The sequence below is a fragment of the Acanthaster planci genome, linkage group LG04 (assembly GCF_054643075.1).
Source record: "Acanthaster planci isolate LZ-2023a linkage group LG04, COTS_SCS, whole genome shotgun sequence".
NCBI classification, from domain to species: domain Eukaryota; kingdom Metazoa; phylum Echinodermata; class Asteroidea; order Valvatida; family Acanthasteridae; genus Acanthaster; species Acanthaster planci.
The window spans coordinates 7,147,516-7,170,582 of record NC_141780.1 but is presented as its reverse complement, the minus strand read 5'-3'; the positions used below and the strand labels follow the sequence as shown (position 1 = coordinate 7,170,582).

Sequence of the window (23,067 nt, the reverse complement as noted above, 5' to 3'; positions counted from 1 at the left end):
CAACAGCGCCACCATGAGGCAGGAATGTACGTAGTAGGCCGCTGGCGTCACATGGCTCCCCTAATTTGATATCTCAAATTACTCTTAATTAATAATCAGCAGTTTGTCAACAGATAAAATGAAGGTAACACGAGCTTGAAAATGTCTGTAAACTTGACGAGAGGGTTAATATCCAAGTACTACGCAGAATCTATACTACTAAGAGGATAAGAAAAACGCATGCACATGAATACAGTCACTGATGAAGCATCCAAGCTGGCTTGTGATGTCGAAGTTAGATGAAACTTCATTTGTTGTTTTGCTCCACGTCGGGGACGCCTTGGTGCATAAGCCACATCAGTTTGTTGACTGGTCTCTCAATAATGGATTGACCCACCTGGAGTTTGACCTTCCTAGTCAGACCATCAAGTCCAGGATGCGTCTCTACGATGCGAGCTAATTGGCATCCTGGAAGTGAGTCATTCATCATCATAGCCGTATGTCACCTTCACCAAGGTTCCTCTGAGGACTTGTCCACTTCTTCTCTTGCAGTGTTGACAGATGCTCGGTCTTCCATCGTGACCAATACTGGTTGGCGAGGTACTGAACTCTACGCCATCTACGTCCACAATAGACGTCTTGTTGAACGAAGACTCCTTGTGGGGGAAGCACTGCTCTTTCCTTCAATGTCAGGAGTTGACTCGGTGTCAGTGGTTCTGGGATATCTGGGGCCCTTGTGTCGACGCATGTGAGGGGTCGACTGTTTACAACTGCTTCGGCCTCAGTCATGAGGGTCCTCAACAGCTCATCATCTAATTGTTGCCTACGTTGCCGACAAGGCTGAGAAGGCGTTCTTGATTGAACGAATCATCTGCTCTCAGGCTTCTACCATATGACTAGCGGTGGAAAAATTAATGTTGAACTTTACCCAGTCACAGTTGTCCTTCAGGAGCTCTTGAGAAATCTTGGGCGAATCCATCTCGGTAAGAACGTGGTCAAGTTTGTTTTTTCCACCAACGAAGTTTGTACCTCAGTCGGATCATAGCTGTCTCACCAGTCTCTTCTGCAAGTGAACTTTCGGTAGGCATTCAGAAAGAAAGTTCGATACTGATCTTTCCTTCCTTCTTTAATAGCAAAGCGGCCAAAGAAATGAACCGCGCTGTATGTAAATGGCGCGGATGGATCCAGTCTGTCCTTTGGTAGTTCAGCCATCTTTTGCCTACATGGTGCATCTCTGAGCCTGCGGCAGATCACACACACTGGGGCCAACTATCCAAAATCCGGTTTGTCGAATCTTATTTAGGGTCATCCTACGTCCAGAATGGCTTCATTGAATTAGGCAATATTCGATCAGAAGGTCAGTTACATGACCATGACGTGGTAGCAAGATGGGATGCTTGATGTCTTTAGGTAGTGAGGCACGCTTTATGCGTCCACCAACTCTAAGTAGCTGGTTTTCATCTATGATTGGATCAAGCATATTGTAGTAGACACCTTGCTAGTCGTACATCCACTGATCAACGAAACGAAACGATCTTTACTGGACTTACTTTGGTATTTTCTCTATGATCTTCTTGTGCTCAGCTGGATCATCAAGAACTTTCAATTGGCTTAAAGTTGACACAGCTGACTCACATTGGAAACGGAAATCGTACGGAATACGAAGTCCCTTTCCATAGGTATTTGCTGCAAGCAACTTGTTACCATATCGCTCAGTCAGAAGTTTCTTTGCCGTGTGGTAGGCGCTGTCATTGTTCAGGGCAAGGAGTCCCTTGATGCACTCTCTGGCTTCACCGCTGGTGTATCTGCCTAGGTAGTACAGGCGGTCGGTTACACATGGATAGCGCTGCTCCTCAAGTACAGAGAACGAGTTCATCCATACAGGAAAATTAAACACGTTGCCTTTGAAGATTTCAGACTCTCTTTTGGGCATTTTCTCCTCTATTCTTGTGAGCACGTCTGCTAGTGCTGTTATGGCACTTGCCACATCGTATCTTGAAGTGTCACTTGGCTGATTTTGAAGAACTGCAACAGGTGGCTCTGCTTTGCATACATGTGTCGATGTCCTGGTGTGGGAAGTAAACTCGAGGGAAGGGGCTATCATTGCAGGGGGCGGAGTCACAAGGGGGGCATCGTCTTCGTTAGTGTTAGATGTATCACAGACAACAGTCTCAGGACGTTGCTGTCCATCATTCGGTGAACTCTCAGTAACTGCCTCAGTGAATGGCCCATCTATTACTGGGGGAGGTCATTCACATCAATAAGTGGGGATGGATTCAGTTGAGAAAGTTTGCCGTCATATTTGTTGAGAACTTGTAGCCTGGCACTGCTCACATCGACTTCTGTTTGAGGTTTTAACCACTCGGCTTGTCTTTCGAATTCAAGGCGATTGATCTCCATCCGTTGCGTGAGTCGTTGGTTCTCCAGTTTTAGTGAGCGTCTTGACAGCTCCAGTTCATGATTTTTGATCAATAGCTGCAGATCGTACTTGTAGTTCTGCTCTCTTGTGCAATACGAAGAAGCTCGGTGTTTGAATGTCTGGAGCTGGTATTGGATCGTCTGCTGCCATGGCTGATGATTGAAACTGATTCGCCGAGCTGTATGTTGTCTACCACATTCGTGTCTGTCATCTTGTATCAAGTAGAATTTTTACTGTGGCGCTTTTCGGTTGCTTGCTCTATAAACATTTCTTTATTGACTGAGCTCAATTAAAGTTCAAAGTTTAAGTTGACGAATTGTGTATAATGAGCTTGAGTTCTTTAATACGGGTTCACAGGCTTTCACATTACAGCCTTCAAAGGAATTTACTGTAATAATGGTATTTCACAAGTGTTGCGGTATTCAAGGGATTTCACAGATGTCATGACATGCATGAATTCAAAATTTACTGACGATAACTGCTTAAAAGTGGTCATGAAAAAGTATAGACATCCACTGTAATGTAACATGATAGTGAAACGGGGTCTGTGGGACTCACGAACTGAAGACATGGAGTCAACAGAGGAGAACAAAACTAAATAGGGACCTCCTTCAGTCAGGATCGGCAGTTTTACCAGTTTTCTTTGGGGGGGTACAGATTGATAATGTTGGTCAAGTCGTTCCCCATTATTTTTACACACACAAATGGTCAAAATGAAACGAATGAAAATTGTGAATGAATGAGTACATGTACGAGTTTCTGCCTTGTTTTTCTTTCTCTTCTACGTGTGATTGATGTATCTAAAAAGAAAAAGAAAATCACACGCACGGATATCACTTGTAAGAACTAGTGCGGGGACGACTTGACCCGGAGACGACATGACCAGGGTTTCATTAATGGGGGACGACTTGATTGGGACGACTTGACCTGGAAATGACTTGACCAGTTTTCGAGATTTAGAACATCGGCACTGGTTAACATGTCAGGTACGGAGACTGGATATGGGCGCAGCAAAAGAAAACAATTTTTCCGTAGATGTAAACAATAAAATTGTTTCATCAAGGACATCTGATTTTTTTTGTGTCTGGTTTGTTTTCTAGTTAACATAAGGAAGCTGCGTAAGATGAGTGGGGACTTAGGCCTACTTCCGGGAAAATGGGGGGGAGGATTCTCTGTGCGTTGGAGACCATCATCTCCGTTGTGCAAGAAGGGCAGAGGGGAGACACATTATCCTAGACAAGTCAGGCAAATTGTCTGGGGGGACAGAACGGGGGGGGGGCTGAAGAATGCAGAATCTTTGTCTATACCGGCAAGCGAAACCAAAGGACATAATCATAAAATACGGGGAATCTTTCGCAAATTTCATTATTCTGAATTTAAAATACATATTACAGATGTGCATCAATATTATGAAAACTGAGCTCCGGGGAAGCCACGCCCCAAAACGAGAACTGTTGTCACCACGTGGAGATTCTCATCACCGGTCAGTTCCCGGTCATGCCTGATTCTGTACGACTGTTTTATGGTAGCTAATACATCCCTGAGTTCCCCTCTAACTATATTCAATTATTCTGCTGTGGAAGTAATACCAGGTCGCAACCCAAACAGCCGACCAGTGAGCACATGTCTGTAAACAAAGAGATCCAGTTCCTGCTGGTGACCATATGGGCTCCTTGGGGTGACTGATTTTTCAAGAATTTTAACTCGGCAGTGGTTAGGGTCTGGCCAGTGGGATTTTACAGGCTTGTGGTGTGTGCCTGGGGTGAGGATCACCTAAAATCTTTTCCAAGTTGACCAAATGAAAAAAAAGTTGTGACCATATTTGAAGAAATTTGTCGATCTGTATCACCGCGCCGTTGACACTAGGGTTAAGGAGTCATATGGTGCCAACGCCTCCTCCACCCCTCCCGCTTTTCAAATTTTCATGACAGGGTAAGTCATTTCCCCCCACCTCTTTCCCAATCCCCCACCCCCAATCTCCGGCACAAATTTTATGCTACTGCATGTATTGGTAGGTGGGTCGGTTGTTAGGTATGCGGTTACAAGGTTGAGATTGAAGACTCGCTCTTTCATCAGCGTCCTAACTGATATCAACGCGAACCTATGTTCGATTGATTAATTATACCAACGCAATTAAAACTGTCATGTTAAATAAAACCTGTGTAACAGTATCAGACCATTTTAGGAAAGGCAGAAAAGGACCAGTGGTATACTGAGTTAGAACAGCAATGGCCTGTTTATTTCACACGGATCTGGATCGCGATCACTGATCCCTATGGAATTCCATATCTGCCGTCGTGCGTCGCCCGTCGTGCGTCGCCCATCAAATGGGTTGCATAGGACCTGCAAAAGCCGGGGTTTAACAAATGACAATGTGATGATTCCATTCATTTCTAAAGATCTTTTCCGAATAAGGCAAGTACAAATCCCACCTGCAAAGCATATACTAGTCACATAATTAATTCCAATAATGTTAGACTACCCCTGCCCCTTGACAAGAAAATATCACCTCTCTGAGAATTCAACTAAGTGTTTTTTGGGAAAAACATTTTCAGCGAAAATGTTCCTGCCAACTTATCCACAGTGTTATTCTAATTTGCATACTGTAAAAATGTGCCGACTTGTTTTCATCAAATTCCAGGAAGAAATCTGCCAACCGATACAGATATTCCATCTTGTCCTCTCAATTTCACCTTGAAATCCAGAAATACTGACGTGCTGGGGATAACAAACTGTTTATTAAATGCATTGTTAGGGGGCAATTACCACTTGGTTTAAGTTTCAGAAAATATGACGTGTTAGTTTTTGTGGGCGTGTATGCCATGGCGGATAGACCAATGAGAACAGGTTGTCCAGCACATCAACATTATTTATGGGCTAACAAGTAACGTTACTGTTGAAAAGATTTCTGTGAGCCAACCTGCAACTGAAGTCATGTGTAATTTGGAGTATACAGCAGATTTCATCATAGGTATACCCGCCCTCAAAATAATGTTGAATCAGCTCGTCTCTTATGAAAACTATTAAGGAATCAAATATTGTAAATAATCTATTATTTACATTCCGTTCTGTGGGATATCGTGCAGGGATAGACAGAAATATTACATAGGCTATAGACCTACTATAGGTCACGTGTCTTAGCAGGCGCAATTGGCCTATTGGGTTACTACGGATCTAGCTGAAAGTTACAGAAATCACTTGTGGTAGCGTAGGACTGTTAGTAAACTCACGCTCATAAAGTTAATATTTCAAGACCACACTTTTCAATCGAATTATTTTCATCATTGCCTTGGCTAAAGATCCTCAGGTTTTATATCGTAAATCACTTGAATGTACTGGTACGTGTACATTTCATTGAAAGTCAAATTTTGTGGCTTGATATATGCTTTATTCCGGTTAAGTTAGCAGTTATAATACCAGCCCATCAAATCTTCTCAATAGACCTAGGAACCCTACCCATTTTTTCCCGATCCCCTGAACCCCCTCATTCATGTCCCACATATCCAAGCGGGCAGTCTCATTTTCAGTACAAACTCACTATATCAACTTGAATCATCAAATCCAACCTCATTTCGCCTATTTGGGTCAGCAGGCAGAGCATGTGTTTACACTGCTGTTTCTGGCATTTTGTAACTTCAGGAGTTAATTGCGATGCCACTAGTAGCTGCGATACGTCTTTCTGGATGCTTGGCCTTCTGGTGTCATTTTTGCAGTGCTTGTGACTGAATTCTGCACCTTTGCAGACATAACTGATGTAAGTGAATTGTTACTTTTTGTCACATCAAGATCTGGCCATGTATAGTCTCTTCCATTCGGCAAAGTGAGTGTTTCATACAGGGTCAGATCGATAATGCGAAGGTCCGATTCTCTGAACCAACAGGTTATCTTTTGAATACTTAGGAGCACTTAGTGCGATAACATGAAAAACTGTTTGTCTGAATATTCAAGTACAGTCCATATTGTTGAGGTTGACCAGGCTGAGCGTTAAGAAGTCTGAAAAGCGCCCGATGCTCAGGTTCAGCAGTTTGAACTGGAGTCGTTGTTCCCATGGATCTTTCATAATGTCAGGTAGGATCACTGAACCCTTGTGTCGATTGGACTTGTTAGCCTTCTGCTGTCGATTCGGACTATCAAACCATCGAATCAGTGACCCTTAATGTTTTCGCCTTCCAAACCTTTGGCATCAGACAAACAAACCTGCGGACGAAACGGTAACCGTTTCATAAGTCAACGATTAAGTTAATTCTGTGTATATCTCTGTCGGAGTTTTTTTGAGTCTTTTCGCTCTGAATCAATCACACAATCAGTGGTAAATCTTGACGCAACAGGGCGAGAACTTTATGAGGCTGGACGTATAACTTAAAAGCGCGCATAGCAGCACCATAGTACAATGGCTTTTTACGCTGATCCGCGGATCAATTTACAGAAAATCATCAACTTTCGGCTGCGGAGTAGGCCACTTCTTTTGGTTAAATCGTGACCCTTGCCCCACACTTCAAGTCTATGGCAGCCCAACCAAACACCAGGACCCGGCAGCAACCTTTGCACCTACTCTGCATCGCAGATGATGAGTCTGCAAACTTATATGCCCTTCATACACCACCAGGAAAGTAGCGCACGTCGTTCCCCCGTTTGTACAATACCTGCATGGAGGTATACGTAGTAACGGCATGCTGCGACCAGGCCAAATTGCAACACTCGCCTAGGATCGTAGTAAATAGACGAAGCTTGTAGTCCTCTGCACGCAGCCGAAAGGGAAAGATGTTACAGAGAGTATTGCTCTGGATGTCTCAGAAAAAAAAAATCCTGAAATAAAGGGTTATTTTGGCCAAGTTGTGCGCATGCTGTAGGAATCCGTCTCGAACAGAAGCACCCCCTCATCGGTTGAAAAGAGTCATGATGGCCGGGGGGGTAATGCTTATCGTAAGATGATATCACTCACTTATCGATGGTAAGCTGGACCATTGCTTAGAGTGTAGCTATCTGGTTTCATTTGTAAATAACGTTTATAAATACATGTACTGCCTCTGAAAAAGTCCTTTGTACAATCTGTCGACATCACATTACCCGAATCAAGCTTTCCATTCCACACCTTTCAGACATCATGATGAATGTTGACTTATCCTGACATTATTCCGTGAGGCTTTGTTTGAATTTAATCACAGTGTAGCAAAATGGGTTTTGGCATGTCAGTGGCGTATTATAAAAAAAATTTGCCAGGAACTGAGGGAAGGGGGATAAGGGGAGTTGGGAGGACGACTTGCCAGCCATGGACGTTTGAAAAGCAGGGAATGAGAGGTTCTTTCACCATATGTCAGGCACTAGGGAGCGACGTTCATGAGGCTACATCTGTAAGGTGTATAATAGTTCTGACGAACCCTTTCATCAAAATGTTGTATTTATATGGCATTTCAAAATTAGTTCTCCTATTTTGAGTACTGTTGAGACAGTTCATCATATAAATGTCTGTAATTTAATGAGGTACATTTAACGAAAGAATGGACAACAATTTTTGAGCCGATACTAAGCAGTTTATTGTATTTGATCCTAATAATAAGAGCCACTCTTTGGCGTGGAATAATCAACACAGACATTTTGGAGCAGGTATTTAGCAATGTATTTTAGCTCAAGAGCCACTCGTTTGGGCATACGTCGAAGCCGAGCAAGCAAACAAACGTACAGTCACGCAAACCCACACAACCATTGCTTAAACTATGGAAAACAATTCTGTAAGGAAACATGTTTGTTGTTGTATATTAAATGAGACATATTACAGCGTTCATTATTTCCCCTCCATTTGTCTAACATTTAACTAACAAATTTGTATCTACTTTTTGTTTATCCCTAGCTCCCACCAGGGGAGGAAAGAAACGATTCATCTCATTCTGGCGATTGGTGCAAAATTTTGTTACTGAAACTACAAATTTCTATATTCAAATACTATATTATGTCACCTTCCTACCATTACTTTTCTGACATAATTGCGACCCCTTTTTATCACAAAAAAAATACCACTTGAACATATTAAGGGGCAGAATCTTAACTTAAGCTGGTTAGGCAGCTCCGACATGCATCACGTGCCTGACATAAAGCACCTCGTTTTTCCTTAATGCTGAATATTTTCACTGTCTTAGCTGAAATAGTACTGAAAAGGGGAAAAAATGGACAAAAAGCTTTCAATGTGCCATAAAGTAGTTACAGGCTTGTACTGGAATTCGCTTAAGTTACTTCTTTTTGCAGATACTTGATTTCATATTTAATATATTATACGGGGAAGAAACCCCACTCTAATATTAAGTATCAAATTTGTAAGTTGTTGAAAATGAACAAAATTTACTGGCAGGTACAAGTATCCTAAATTGCCAGTAGTGCAGTGTGACAATTTTAATGATTTATTGTTTCACTGTAGTATAAATTCGTGTTTTGTGACCGTATTGTCGAGCGTAAAATGATGTCGTTACATACTGAGACATGAGTGGGCTGTGGTGGTAATGTTATCGAAACTTTGTTGTGTAGGAATTGTTTTAAGACAGGAAGATTCTGGAAAATGCTGCCATTTCGTTAACTAAGCAACATTTATAATGACTGACTTAGGCTTCGAGTACTTAAATGATGTATGGTTGGTGGCGTAAATCTGTGTCGGCAAGTGGGGAAGGGAAATGACTACAATCTGTTCATTACCCGACCGTGGAACTTAGAGAAGCCTTGGGGGACTGACTTACACAAAATGACACTAAAGGGAGCCAGTCATGACACAGATATTCATCTTATGTATAGTTACTCCAGTTATATGACGTCGGAGTAAGTCATAAAAGCACGCCCACCTCGGCATTAACGTTGATGTTTGTTCGAGGTTCCACGTCAATATCCTTGCTTAGAGCATTTAAAATTACCCTGAGCTGTGACCCTCCATTTACTCCCAAAGCAAAGGTTAAACGACTTCAAGATCACAGACAAAACTGTTGCCCCACTCAAAATATGTCAGATCCTAAAATATGATACACCTATATCAGTTCATGAGATATGTCAAGTAGATAATCGTTAACAAGTTGATACCTGACAATGCCATGTGTTTGTATTTACATCTAGGGATCGGGGTTGATGTTCGTCTTAAGTTTCAAGTTCATAAAGTGTACTTTCTCTGAGAAAAGCTGCAGAGAACTATCATCCAAAAAAGGAGAAAGATAGACTACTACAAACCACCACGCGGTGCCCAATCACCCCAGTATTTCGAAGAAAGCGAGTGCTGAATTAATATATCTCAGCAAGATTTGCAAGCCTGAATGATGAAAATTTCTGCTGGAATGCGGACGTGTCCAGGCTTGGACGAGTCCCCGTATTGTGACAATGTCCACTGCCACATGTCTCGAAGGTATTCCTCCATCTCTGATTCCGGTATTTGCGCTGAGATCCCTAGACCACTCTTTATCATTGCTTAACAGCGGATGAAAAAACAAAAGGAAAAAGTGACAGGTGACAAAGGCAACGAGGACTTTTTAGCTACAAAAAGTCTATACATGCTCTTTTGTGGTACACAGACTCTCTAATCAATTCAAAAACCCTACCTATGTGCAAAGTTCAGCGAACAGGTCCAGATACTGTTCTGGACCCCCTCGCCTGCGAAGTGAAGAACAATTTACCCCACTCTGTGTAGCAACTACCCAATGTCTGCAGACTGAATTTTTCTTTTCTGTTTAATAAAATAGCAATTAACTGAAAGTTCTTATGTTAATAGTTATACATGTAATTGCTTTGTGTCATATCTGGCATCAACTTTCACAAGGAAAAAGATTAAACACTGAAGATTATGTGCAGAATGTAAAAATTTTGGCAACTTTTTTTCAGCCCAGCATCAGAAGATCCTCAAACTGATAGGGTAAATTGTCACACAGTTTGATACTTTCTTTATTAAGTTTGGACACCCTCCCCCCCAAATAATCTGAAACATTTAATCTTGCCTTTTGTGGGTTCTTCCGTTATTTGGCCGTGATGCTGGAGCTCACAGCGTACGTTTTTCCAACCACAAGACGCCAGCAGTTTTTCAGCTTCTGAGACGGACATATTCCAAAATTGATAGGAAGACTTGAAGTCCTGAAAAGAAATGGTTCAATCTCACTGCTGGACGACTCCAAATATACTGTTCTAGACAGAAATCATTGCAATCAATCGCTGCAAAAATATATATATATATTCGTGGTTATATTATTTTTTTCTATGGGATAAAGTTATTTGACTGTACGGTGAGAACCAAGAAGATGACAATTCGTTCTTGGCACACAGAGCCTCATTCTCGATCTTTACGCAAGCCGGTTCACACATTCCTGTGTATGCATGCTTCGTAATTCTGTGCGTGGTGCGTAAGCTCTAATACATAGTTGGACAACATTTGAAAAGCTACGGGGTGCATTCCACCAATTAGTTGTATTTCTGCGAGCGAGCTCATTAATATTTTGTGATCCCACAGGGTTTCTACAATAAGACATCAGGAGGTATTTTGAATAGAGGCGGGCGGCTACATTTAGAGCCAAGCACAAAGTCTTACTGCTATTTGGGGGTTATTTTCGGGGAAAGGCGAATAAGAAAAAAGATTCGTGGCTAATCCCCATAAATTTGAAACGAAAAGTGATCTTCTGGCCATAATCTTGAATTTCCAGTGAAAACAACAAGACCGATTTCTTCACGAGAGTAAACAGGCGGCGCTATTTGGCTCGTTTTTGCATCGTTTTATATGGGCGCGTATTTGGTGTAGTGCAACCATTGATCTCCAGTTTAAAATGGAGATCAACGAGCGCAACCTACGTTGAAGCGATTGTGACCAGATTTTACAAACAGCCAGATCAAGGCTCTGCATGACTATAATGGCGGCAGCGTGCAACGAAAGAATAAGTCATTACGTTATCACTTATTATTTGAGACGATAACCAATTGTGGAAAACAGTGCTGCATTGCCGTAAAAGTGTAGCAGCGATAACATCATTCGTCACAATTTTTTGCAATGTCAAATTCCTCTATGTATGTATAAATTATTCGACAGACTTCTGCTATTTTTGTAATCTGTGTTCCGTTTCCAGTTTGGTCTTTTACGTTATTTATTTCAAATCATACAAAGTATATTTCTTCATTGGGTGGGGTGTGGGAGAGTCCTGTTTCTGTATGGATTTTGATTTTGTTTTTCTTTAGGATTGAGTGTTTATAATGTACATGTAATTGTTTTGTTTCCTGTTCGTCCGAGTGTATAGTGTATGTTTTAAATTTTTATCCTGTATTCTATTTTATAATTGATTGTCCCTGTATGTTTAAAGCTTTTTTCTTTCTGTTTTGTAACTTTGTAAATGTGCCTGGAGAGCTACCAGATAGTTATTAGGTTAACTTATTAGCAATCCGGCAGGGCCGCTTTTTTGTTTTGTCATTTTAATGTATTGACCGGCGAAATAATAAATGAAATGAAACTTCTTCGGTTGAAAGAGTATTGCACTGAAGAGTGCAATGTTTAATTAAAAACATTCACGAATGCCCATGTTTTCCTGGACAACAGAGGGCACTGTTATTGTGATGTCAGCCAGAGAAGACAGATTTCAGTACAAAGGTTTTTCTGTCCAGGTTGAAACCAAGAATTTAGTCAATAAAAATGTTTTTGAGAAAAGGGTTGGTTGCTTTTTACCTACCCAACAATGAATACGCAAAAACAAAAAAATCTCTTAAAAAATGAAGCAGTTTTTTGTGCAGAAACCAATGCAACATTTTGAGGCTTTCTTCCGGAATGATCTAGTTTTGCTCATGGATGTAAAAATATTTCTCAGCATTAAAAAACACACAAAATACTTAGAAAATACTCAAAAAGAAACAAGAATTTAAAATAAGGTTGAAGAAACACAAAGGTATAGCTTTTGAGATGCATTTTAATAATTAAATTGAGGCTACCCCGCACAAACATACCTTTCCGTATGTACTCCATTTGATGTGGTTTTGAACGAACTGAACTGACTCGGGGACCCAAGAAGACCTATTGCAAACGATGAACAGCGCTTCACCTCCGGGCTTGAGGCAGGCCAGGATGCTCCTGAGTGCCATAGCATGGTCCGGACACCAGTGAAGAACAAAGAAGCTGACTGCTTTGTCAAATCTCTCCTGCCACTCAGAGCAGTCCCCAATTGTTTGCGCATCTCCCAAACTGTAGGTTACATTTGGCGCTGAGTTGTTTGCACGAGCAAAGGCTATCATCTCCTTCGAAGAGTCAATGCCTAATTTAAAATAACGTTGGATTCAATGAGTTGGACGCATGATGAAACCTTAATGAATTTTTGGATTATGTTGCTGATTTTTTTTTACATACATGTAATTGGAGTACTCGGAACTGTACTCGGAACAAAAGACCACGCTACGGGAAATTTCCGATATTTTTTCACTCTCAAAAGTGGCGATAATCCAGCCTTGTTTTGAAACAGTATACCACGGTTTGGGGCATTTAGAGCGAGCGGATTACCACCGCGGACAAAAGCGAGCCACGCATCACAGCTGCACACTAATTTGGCCTCTGTTGAAAAAAAAAGTTGTAAAAAAAATTAGGAATTGTAAAGAATTTTGAAAAAAGAAAAAATGATAAATATCCCGGCCCAGCATCATCAACATTGAATGGCCTGGCAGGAAGTGGATATCAAATAGTGCCCTCCTAATGTGTCCACCTGCTCCCAAAAAGGCCAATGGAAGGAAATCCATTGCCGGATAACTGCTTTTGATTGCGATATTGAACTTTACAGAATTGGAGTTTTAAAATAGTTGTGAGCCTATGTAAGATCTTTTGACAAACGTTATAACTTGAAGTGTGTCGGATATTTTTGATACAATTTTATGCTGACCAAACTTCTGAAGGGATGGATTTTCACCAAAAATTCCAGAGTTTACATAATGTGTTGTAATTGTTTCAGAATGTGTGTGTGTGTCTGTAATCCTTGAATATCAAACCTAAAATTATTTGTTCAGTGTTTCATTGAGAGCAACTATGACACAAGAAAAGGATTCATCCTGTGCCAGTGTAAGTTTTTTTCAATTATTGTTATCGTGTAAAAATGCCAAATATGTTACAGGGTTGGCTGATTTAAATCACTTTGATTTAATTCACAAATTTAAAAAAAATCATTGATTCAAATAAACATAATCATTTAATTTTTGTAAGAAAAAGCAAAAATGTTTCAATTTTTACATTCCTTTCAACTGATATGTAACCTTTGCAGGTTTTGCAAGTTTAAGCAGCAAACCTCCCTTCTGTGAGCCTTTCAGTTTAGCGAAAAGGTGAATAAAAGAACACGTGTTACACACAATCTGGGTTGGCAGAATTTTTTGTTTAGCTAAATCCACTTCGATTTAAACCAGCTTTTTAGATTCAGTGAATAAATATAATGTAAAAGATTTACAATCATAACTTAATTTCACTTCATTTAAATTGGCCACTCCAGAGTTTGACATGGTAGAGGTTTCAGTGTACTCAACGTTTTATCTTTGAGCATTTTGTACAAATACGGTACATTCATTAATCATGTGATGCATGCATAAGTACATGTACTCTGTTAACAAACTCTTGTGAACTCTAGTTTTTGTCAAAACTTAAAAGTATGGTTTAAAACTGGTACGCAATTCATCCTTGGTACATGTACATGTACTATACATGTACATACACCTGTCTCTGAGGGAAGTATGTAGGTACATGTTCATGTGCCTGTAGGTGCTATACTGCCCGAATTACACCTGGATTTAGACAATATTTATGGTTGTTTGTCAATTCAATCAAATTATTCCATTTAAATTGCTTATTCGAATCCAAATTTGTTTAATGTTGTTACAAAAGACAAAAATGAAAGAAACTTAATAAACATGCAGCTACTTTGCTTGCTTTTGTAAGATAATTGAGCCAAGTTATCTTCAATTTTTATAAAATTTAAAAATTCGATTGAAACCAAAAAATCTTATTTCAATTTTAAAAAATCCTTCCTTTTTCTTTAAATTAAAAAAAATTGCCAGCCCTGATGTGTAATTGTTTTCTATAGCTAGCTACGTAATCGAGATTTCACTCAGGTATACATGTAAGTTGCAAATACAACAACTACATGCACATGTACAATGTACATAGAGGTAGTTTGAAATGTTTCCATGTTTTACTTAGGTTGTTTTGAAGTTCTCTTTGAACTGTGCCATGATAAAAATACCCCTGTTGTAATAAATCTTTATAAAGGTATCTTGATTGATTGCTTCAGTTTCCTGTTCAGGAAATGAAGCTTAGTCACGTGATTTCGGCTACTGGTTCTAATTTTGAATGACTTTAATAAATTAACTTTGTGTCACTACGTCTTCTCCCGTGGCTATACATGGATTCAGTGAATCTGTTGTTGCATACAGTACTGAAGAAGAAGAAGACTTGGAAGTGCAAAAATCAGATGACCATACTGTTTACTAAGTTGTGTCAACAGTAGTCATCTAGAGTATCCATGGTGTATCTAACTAATTTTAGGCCTTGCTTTGATCATTTCAGACACAGGGCAGGTCAAATGCTTTGTCAAGATGACTATCAAACCATGAAGGATGGACTAACTTATAGTCACGGTACACTGGGAATGATTAGAAAGGGAGGGTCTGAAAAACTTTAGAATCGTTAGAATCCACCTGTCAGCAAGGTGACTCTACTATACAGTGTGTCCATATAAAAAGTATACCAAAGTAAAAATTACTGTAATGGCAAAACTATTGTGTATATATGAAAAGAGATATATATCTCTAGAAAGGGCAGCATGTCCTCTTTGCAATGGTATACAGCTTGTTGTGTTATTGACAGAGATGAGTAAACTAACTATACTGATGTAAGGTACTGAAATTGGCAATGTGAAAAGTTTGCATATTTGAGGCTCAACTATGCAAGTGTACAAAATAACAAATGCCTTTACTTTAAGAACACATTCTTGAAAATAAGGACTGTACCTAAATCAATCTAATCTGCTTTGTTTTTGCTACTTACCTCATACCATGTTTAATGTGCTGTGCCCTCTACATGTACATGGCCATCATTCCTGTCAATGCACATATCTGACATCTTTGTAACATTCCTATAAGATACTGATTCCACTTTACAAAGCTACAGCACCATGACCCTCTCTGAGAAAACCCTCCTATTTTTGCCTGGCTGACAACCCCAATCTCCTTTTGTAATGAATGACTTGCCTGTGTAACACCCTTTTGTAAAGAAGATAAATAAAACTCATTTCATTGAGGAAACTACTCTTTTTTTTTAATATATTACAATCCAGCAAAGATGTACAGTATATTGAACTGAAAAAAGGAGGAAAAAAGATTTTTTTAAGGGCGCTCACCAATTGCATGTATTTACTTTTATGTGGCTTAAAGTTGTAAATAAAATTTATTTTCTAAAAATAAACAAGGGGAATTGTTGTTTTGAACACACAAATAAATTGAATATCATTAGATTTATGAAAAATGTAAAAGAATTACTTTGTGTTTTTACCTACGATTGGTGGCATAAACGTAGTGACAACTTCAGAGCACTGTAACTTTAATAACAATTTATTGGTCTAGGCCTAGTAGTAGGGATAAGAGAGTTCTGGCGCAGCCCCCCTTTTCCACCCTGCTTCCACGCTTCACCTCGACCTTTGACCCAGGCGCGGGACTGTGGAGGTGGTGAAGCATGGAAGTAGGGTGGAAATGGGGGGCTGCGCTAGAACTCTCTTATCCCTACTACTGGCCTACCGGTAGATTTTTTTTTCATTTCTAGAAAATTCAAAATATGTCTTATTAATTTTGAAAAAGATATTTGAGAAAAAGCATTTTGAAATTTCGACTGTGTTGCACTTTCATGGAATTGCCCAGCCTACCCTTTATCGGTCTAGTTTGTTCACTTAATATCTGTGTTGATAACATTCACAAGCTTTATAGTAATTTCTTACCATTGCAAAGAAAGAGGACATGTATTCTGCCTTTCCTACTCCTAGAGATTTTTCTCTATAAGTAGCTATGCCATGACAGTAACTTTATCTTGGTATACTTTTTATGCGGACACCCTGCAGTTACCATGGTAACAAGGATAGCATGGAGGCTAATTACCCGTCACACTTTTCACTTCCGCTGCAATGGACTTTGTCTCTACACCGGTACCACAGCCCACGTCCAGTACGTCATCGTCTACTTGTAATGTAAGCTTATTTTTGTTACGATTCACCAAGGCGATGTGCAAGTGCCTCCCGTGGCATTCGTAATCACTGATAGCTGAGAAATTCATGTCATTTATGTTAAGACTGAAAGACCTGTGATCGTCACTTCTGAAAAACGTTCAGCCCGACTTGCCTCAAAAGATTTGGCTACTTATACTGACGGACTAGATGTAATACCGCTCTAGGGGGCCTACCATACGTACGCTCGGCCCGGAAGAGCTGCGCTGCAGCTAGCTGGTACCAAGTGGTAGATCATACGTCTGTAGATTATGTACGGGTCGAGAGCCAGTCTAGTGACAACAAACCTTAGGCCGTTTTCCTCAACTTCGGCTCCATCTGTGACTTCGACTGTTTTTTACTACCTGACTTTGAAACTGTAAGCGCACTAATTAGTCTAACAGTGCCACAAAACATCAAATAAGATGCAAGATAGCAAAAACTTACAATAATCCAATTTGATTTAAACGCTTCAAGCCCACAACCGGGGATTGGTTTTGGGGACGAACCTGAGACGGAGATGAAGTTGAGTATTGGAAAACGACCATAAATACATGTACAAACGAACAGCCTGAGGGCTTGTTTAAAAAAACATGTCGGAGAACCCGCGAAGATTTTACCGTGATCGGACGTAGGATTGGATGTTCGAGAGCGCGCGAAAACTTGAATCGCTGTCAGCCAGTGATGACTGCCTTCGTTTGGCATTCTTGATTATTTTTCAAGATTCTTGTTTCGCTACTTCAACCGGTAAGCAATATCTTATTATCAGGAGGTTTTAAACTTTCCCCCTTTCTGGGCCGCCTTAGGCCGATTCCACCCCAAGATGGAAGATAAGATGGAATCAGACACCTCATGGGATCAATTATCACAATCTAATCAAAGGCTTATGGCAATCTTCAAGAGAATGATGACAGATCACGATCAACCCTAGATAAATTTAATGACTCAAGCCCAAAATGAAACACAGTCTCAACCTAAAAGCCGTAAACGACAGCACATAACATACAGTGACGTCTACACAGATTCAGATAGGGACCCTCCACAAAACTCCCAACCTAAACGCCGTCTCATCCATAACTCAAACATCAAGAGTCAACCTACACTGGTCATCATTAACTCCCCTGATATCAAACTTGCTAAGGTTAGCCCGATTAAAATTGCCAAAGCCTTGAACATCCTAGGTCGCAACTTCGTAAAAAGCGTCACCAAAAAAAATCAAGGGGGCATTGAGGGGACATTACTGTTAGATGTCATACATCAGCCCAGGCCAAAAAAACTCAAAGCCTTGTCGGAACTTGATCAATGGACTATAACTACCGAATTTGCAAAATCAGAAACCCAGAGCAAAGGTGTAATAACTGTAATCCCCACTGACCTAGATGACAAAGAAATTCTAGAAGATTGCAAGAAATAAGGTATCCTAGAAGTCAAGCGTTTAATGCGCAGAGAAGATGGTAAATTGAAGAAAATTCTGTCTGTTTGCCTAACGTTTAACACTCCCACCCTCCCTGAAACCTTCCAACTAGGATATGAAAACTTCAGATTCAAGCCTTTCATCCCACCCGTCATCCGTTGCTTTAACTGCCAACGACTTGGTCATGTGGCTAATAACTGTCGTAGCGCTACTAGGTGTGTTCGTTGTGGCGGCTCTCACTCATACGAACACTGCACACAGAAGGATGAAGTTAAATGCTGCAGATGTGGGGAGCAACATTCATCTGCATATGCAGGGTGCAATACTATGAAACAAGAAAGACGCATCCAGAACATCAAAGTTTCATACAATGTATCATATGCAGACGCAGCAAAGGCTATCAAAACAGACATCTCAATAAACCCAAACGCATCATCCACCCAATCTACTCCTGCAAAACAAACAATGGCGACCCCTGAGGCAAAACCCACAAGTCGTGACACCCAAATAGAACAAAAACTAAGATCAACAGACCTACTCAACCTGGAACTACTCTCCCCTCGAAAAAAAAAAGGATGCCACTACCCAAACTGAACAGGCAACTGCAACACAAACTGAATCCACGCATCAGTGCCTTTGTAGCGCAGTCAATATCCCAGAACTACTCACCGGAGTAATGCAAATAATGGATACCTTCAAGAACAAAGATGAGGGAGTAGCTGCAACTAAATCTCTTATCGACCATCTTCGTCCCGAACCTGAAGAAATCTCGCTGACGCAGATCAACCCAACAGACTCCATCCAGCCCGAAGAAAACAGATGCATCGAAATCTCATCAAACAAAAACAGGAACACACTCATCTAACCAGTCAAACGCAAGCCAACCCCCTAAAAGTAGCATAAACGCAACATCATGAATGTTTACATTTTGATGACAGGTTTACTTATCTTACAATGGAATGCACAATCCCTTCTGGCTCACCAAGAGGAACTAAAAGAAATAATTTACTCTTGGCCTACGATCAAGAAACCAGACATTATTTGCGTCCAAGAAACTTGGTTGAAAGAGAATAAAAAAATTCAGATTAAGTGGCTACGATGTCTCTACCGCCATGACCGAAACAACTCAAACAAAAAAGTGGTGGTGGATGTGCTTTTGTTGTAAAACATGGAGTTGCTTTCAAGTACAAAACGGGTTCCAATATCCCTCTGGAGTTCCAAATGGATGAAATTTACGTTGACTGTAAAAATATAAATAACATCATCAATGCTTACAACCTTGCTCCACACTAGACTTCAACTCACTGAACCAAATCATTGGAAACACTGACAAGCCTTGCATAATTTGTGGCGACTTTAATGGTCAAAACCCACTATGGGGTAGCTCTAAACGTGATCATAATGGACAAATTATTGACGATATCATCTCTAACAACAACTTGGTCTGTTTTAACACTGGAGAAGGTACCAGAGTTAACTCATCACACATAGCCTCCAAATGCAAATGGCCATTCTAAATAACACGATGGGGAGTGATCACTGTCCAATCACTATTGAAATTAATCACCGTATTTATAAAAGCACTAACCACTCTACACCTCGGTGGTCACTTTAAAAAAAGCTGATTGGGGCAAATTCGCAAAAGAATGCAACTGTCTTATCAGTAAGCCAGACAGCACAGCCAGTATTGATACTATACATACGACAACTTCATTCATGAACTTGATTGGCTAGTTCTATACCTAAAACCAAACCTATTGTCTAGTTCTATATCTAAAACCAAACCTAGTCGCACAAATAAACCACCTACCACTTGGTGGAATCACGAATGTCAGAAAGTTATACAAAACAAAAAGGAGGCTTTAAAAAACTGAGAAAATCTAGTCTATATCCCATCTGATCTAATAAACTACAAAAGATCCTGTGCTATCGCTAAGAAAACCATCAAAGTTGGAAAAAGGAAAGACTGGGAACAATTTTGCAACGACCTTAAGCCGAGTAACCACGTGGGGTGCTGACTGCAAGACACTTTATCAGTTATACTCAGCTTTAATCAAACTAGTTCTTGAATTTGGATGTGAAGCTTTCAACTCCGCTTCCACTACCATGAAAAAAAATTAGACAGCATACAATATCAAGCTCTTAAAATCTGTATAGGGGCTCTCCAAGGTACTCCTCTGTTCAAGCTTCAACTAGAATGTGGCGACCCTCCACTGAACCTCCTTCGTCAATTCTTGAGTGACATTTACAGCATCAAAATAAAGGCTCACAAAAACCATCCAAATCAGTATATTGATCAAGATAACTGGCAAAAAAAATACTTCAATGAGAAATGGAGTCAAACGCCACACAAACTCCTTTTGAAGTCAGAACTACTAAATATGATATTGTTACCTTCCCTTTGACTAACACCTTTCCATATTGGCACTATTACAATCCTAACATATCTACAGAAATCTTTTCCCGGATCTCATACAATGATGACCCAAACATGCGAGGAAGTATCAGCAAAGATGTTATTAATACGGTTTGGCACAAATCACTTCGGATCTATACTGATGGATATTTTAATCCTGACCTCAACACCGTGACAGTTGGCTGCAGTCTGCATATTCCGCAACTTAACTACTCCAAAAATGTCAGACTTAACAACGGTATCTCTATTTTCACAGCTGTACTTTTCGCCATCCCCTTAGCCGTGGATCCGAATGGACAGAAACCGTCAATCCAGTGACTCTTGTATATTCAGTGACTGTTTAAGTGCCATCCAAGCTATTGCTAATCCCCTGTCCCAGACGGAATAAAATCGTCTGTGACTTTCGACATACCGTCATTAATATTCAGCACCAAAGAAACGTTGTTGCATTTGAATGGATTCAGGGCCATTGTGATATTCCTGCCGCAATGAAAAGGCTGACAAATTAGCTAAACTACGAACAAAAAAAAAGTTGACCATCACACCCCTTTCTCTGACACCGGAATCAAACGCTGTCTTAAAAATGATCTCATAAATAAATGGAAAAAGTCCGTCCCAAATATTGACCATTCTACGCACCTACAGCTTGACCCTTCCTTTACCTTTACAAAATGGGGCAAAGGACGTACACAACTTACACACTTCGCCTGGGCATCTGCAAAGGACCTAACTTTCCTCTACAACATTGGAAAAACTTCCAATAATTTTTGCGATTCTCGCGGCACTCTCGATGACGTCAAACATTTCCTGCTTGAGTGTAATAAGTTCAATACACAGAGACAGACCCTTCAGAAAACACTAGGTTTAACTGACGCTCAAATGAATCTCACACAATTATTAGGGCAAAAACATTTCTCCCATTCAATCTTAAAATACACCCATAACTGTAATGTTATGGCCGGGCCCTGGCCCTTAAACTGCACGGTACGGTCCAACCTTGCAGGGCACCAGCGACACTGCATGTTCGGAGGATCATTGGCGTTCTCAGCTCTTCTCTTGCTCACGTGTTAATGCCATTCTGTTGTAGCATTTTTAATGTCCTTTTCTTTTTCCTTTATCCACTCTTTACTGTCTGATCAAGTGTCTTTAGCTATTTGAATTTCTAGCTGTACTACCACATGGCCAAGCGACCTTTTTGCTAATGGCATAAAGGGCACCAGCGTATGCCATGGGTCGTACTAATCAGCGTCAACACACCATCAGGATGCGTCAACACATTGATAGTAAGGTCAACCATGGAAGAAGAAACACATGTCAACACACCGCCTACACTTACAAAAATGCATTAAAAACAGACTTACCGAACTGTAATGTGTACACTTAGAAATAATTACTATTTGATCGAGTTTACATTTTACGACATTTCAAGGGAGTTTTTTAAACGTGAAAAAATTGTCTCTGAGCAGCGCCGCTCTTCGCCGCCATCCTGCCTCCTCACCGCGTTTTGACCCCCTGTAGCTTAATGGTGTAGTCCGTCTGGTCGAGGCAACCCCCCCCCCAAAAAAATGTCGTGCCTACTGTACTGTCGCCAAATTGTATTTTAGGCATTATATATATTGCTATCGACTCGCATTTCTGTTTACTTGAACGTGATTTGGGTGTGTTGACGGTGTGTTGGGGTTACTATCATGTGTTGACGCGTGTTAACGTTGTGTTGACGTTAATTAGTACGACCGCGTGCCATACATGCCATTAATTCTACAACAACAACTTAAAAACTAGAGAAAAGTGTTTGTAAACAAACACAGAGCTGGTTCGGGACTGTTTTACCAACAAGATAAGTATTGTTGATCAAAGCTCTCAAACTAGCCCAAATGCTGGGTTGAAAACGTGTACAAAGTCAAGGGGCTGAAATAAATATTGAAAAAACAAGAGTAAATCACATGACGACGTCATCATGACGTCATTTATATACAATAATTTCTGTATCAAGATTTTTGTTGGCTGTCACTTTGAAAACGAGCAAACATCCGAAAGGGTTCAAAATTGTGCCTTGGAAACGTGTACAAAGTTAACGGGCAAAAAAACCCATTTGGAGAAACACTGCTCTTTTAAGTTCGTGTCACGTGATTTGCGCTTAAACTGAACAATTTTATGAAATATTACTTCATATTCGGACCCTTAGGCATATTACAAATAAAACAACACAGCGTAAAGTACCCGATTTCTCCTTTGTTCTGATAGTAATCTTGCGCCAAAGTTAAAGACTACTTGTTCACTTTTATTAAGTAGAAAAACGTGTACAAAACGTATGGGCAAATATTCAGGTCATCGTGACGTCATCCCTTTGAAATAAGTCGTGCATCAGGGTCTTTGTTGGCTATTACTTTGGGAACGATCAAAGACTGCAAAGTTACCGACATTGTCGCTCAAAAACGTGTACAAAGTCAATGGGCTATAAACTTGTTTGTGGAAACACTGCTCCTTTAAGTTTGTGTCACGTGATTTGCGCTTAACCTGAACAATTTTTATGAAATATTACTTCATACTCGGACTCTTAGGCATATTTCAAATAAAACAACACAGCGTAAAGTACCCGATTTCTCCTTTGTTCTGATAGTAATCTTGCGCC

General features: G+C 40.3%; 1 protein-coding gene across 1 annotated transcript; it reads right to left on the bottom strand.

Moving 5' to 3' along the window:
• Positions 1-7,907: 7,907 nt before the first annotated feature.
• LOC110989548 (4-vinylphenol methyltransferase 1-like) lies at positions 7,908-16,841 on the bottom strand. The gene is made up of 4 exons (XM_022254023.2): positions 16,502-16,841; positions 12,335-12,639; positions 10,357-10,489; positions 7,908-9,832 (listed from the first exon to the last, which is right to left on the bottom strand). The coding sequence occupies exons 1-4, from the start codon at positions 16,674-16,676 to the stop codon at positions 9,660-9,662; spliced, it is 786 nt and encodes a 261-aa protein (XP_022109715.2). The 5' UTR covers positions 16,677-16,841; the 3' UTR covers positions 7,908-9,659.
• Between the last annotated feature and the right edge of the window lie 6,226 nt (positions 16,842-23,067).